Raw genomic sequence first — 1,458 nt, 5'->3', positions numbered from 1 at the left:
GAGGCTGTGACTATGTGAACTGCATGGGCTCCAGCCTCGTCTGCCCCTCGACCCTCAGGACCCCGGCCCTAGCCACCAGGATCCCCCCTCTCCCACGGCCAGTGGGACCGGGTCTCTGATCCCAATCCCAGCCACGGCGTTCTTCTCTCTCCTGGCTGCATGCGACAGCTCCGGGAGTTAGCAGCCAGGACCTTCCCGCTGGGGCCCTCCTCAGGTCACTACACCCTATCCCTGTCGCCCTGAGGTGCTGCACATGGACATCACGGGCTCCGGGGAGCTGGGTGCCTGTCAGTGAACATTGGTGTTTCCAATGTCCCTGAGCCCTCCCTGTTGCTCAAGGCAAAAGTGGTCCTGATGCAATTTTTGCGGACCTCAAAGCCACCCAGCCCTTGCCTCAAAGTGACCTGTCCTTTGACAGCTCTGTAGTCCTTGTGGTGCTTGTATCTGTGTTTTTGTGTGTTGTCTGGAGTGCAGCTGTCTGCTGCCTCACATGCCTGAATACAGGTGGTGCTTAACACGTGTCTTTGAGTGAATGAATGAACCTCTGCAGTCCTATGCCAACCAGTGTGTCATCGCCTGCCCATGTCTCCTCCCAGTGCCACCCTCCTGGCCCTGCGGGATGACCTACGTGTTGCTGGCCTCTCTCTCCACTGCGATCTCGGCCGCCACGTGCTCCTGCTGTCTGCGGATGAGGTCCATCCTCTGGCGGCAAGAGCGCAGCTCCCCTCTGGAGTGTGAAAGCAAGAATCTGGATAAGGGTTTCCTGATTCCAGCCGGCCTCTGAAGGGCCAGTGGGACCAGCAGGGCAGGGTCAGGCCCCCAGCTCTCCCCTCGCCCAGGCCTGTGGGCACATCCTCCTCGCCAAAGGTCCCTCCAGCCCAGCCAAGTGACACGAGCAGGGTCTTGCCCATCTGTTTGTTGAATACCCTGGCCCACGGGGGCCAGCTGTGTGGCCTCCACCCAAAGGTGACATGCTCTCGGTAGACAAGGTTGGCGCAGGAACTGAGAGCTAACATAGATCTGCATAAATCAGCAAGCTCGGGCACACAACGGGCACACCATGAGAGGTAGGGGGGCCACAGAAAAGGCAGGTGGCCGCAGCCGCTCATCAGTGTTCTAGAACAGACCACACAGGCCCGGACCAGCGGCTCCATGTGCGGAATCCTGGTTCAAACGCCGGCTCGCGCCATGTGACGCGCACCTCAGTTAAAAACACCAGAACAGGCCCAGAGCTCTGGCTCCAGAAGACGTCTGGAGGACACAGAGAAATGTCCATGGGCTGCTGTCGGATGACGAGAGGGAAACACTCATTTTCAGGGGAGGCAATGGTGCCGGGCTCACGCAGAGGAGGTTTCTATGTTTTAGGAGATGCTGAAATACCTAGGAGTGAAGTATCACGCCTGCAGTTTGCTTCCAAATAATTCAGGAACAAAGCAAAACAAAGCCAAAAAACAACGA

General features: G+C 58.1%; 1 protein-coding gene across 1 annotated transcript in view; it reads right to left on the bottom strand.

Annotated features, from left to right (window-relative positions):
- Window positions 1-1,458, bottom strand: part of LOC103584062 (uncharacterized protein KIAA1751-like) — a 5,033-nt gene that overhangs the window by 1,414 nt on the left and 2,161 nt on the right. Inside the window, exon 4 of the mRNA XM_008565188.1 lies at window positions 629-727. Coding sequence (XP_008563410.1) covers window positions 629-727 — 99 coding nt within the window. The remainder of the gene's footprint in view (window positions 1-628; window positions 728-1,458) is intronic.

The sequence above is a fragment of the Galeopterus variegatus genome, unplaced genomic scaffold, assembly GCF_000696425.1.
Source record: "Galeopterus variegatus unplaced genomic scaffold, G_variegatus-3.0.2 Scaffold40855, whole genome shotgun sequence".
Classification (NCBI taxonomy): domain Eukaryota; kingdom Metazoa; phylum Chordata; class Mammalia; order Dermoptera; family Cynocephalidae; genus Galeopterus; species Galeopterus variegatus.
The sequence above is the reverse complement of the archived record's forward strand: the minus strand, read 5'-3'. Positions and strand labels throughout refer to the sequence as shown.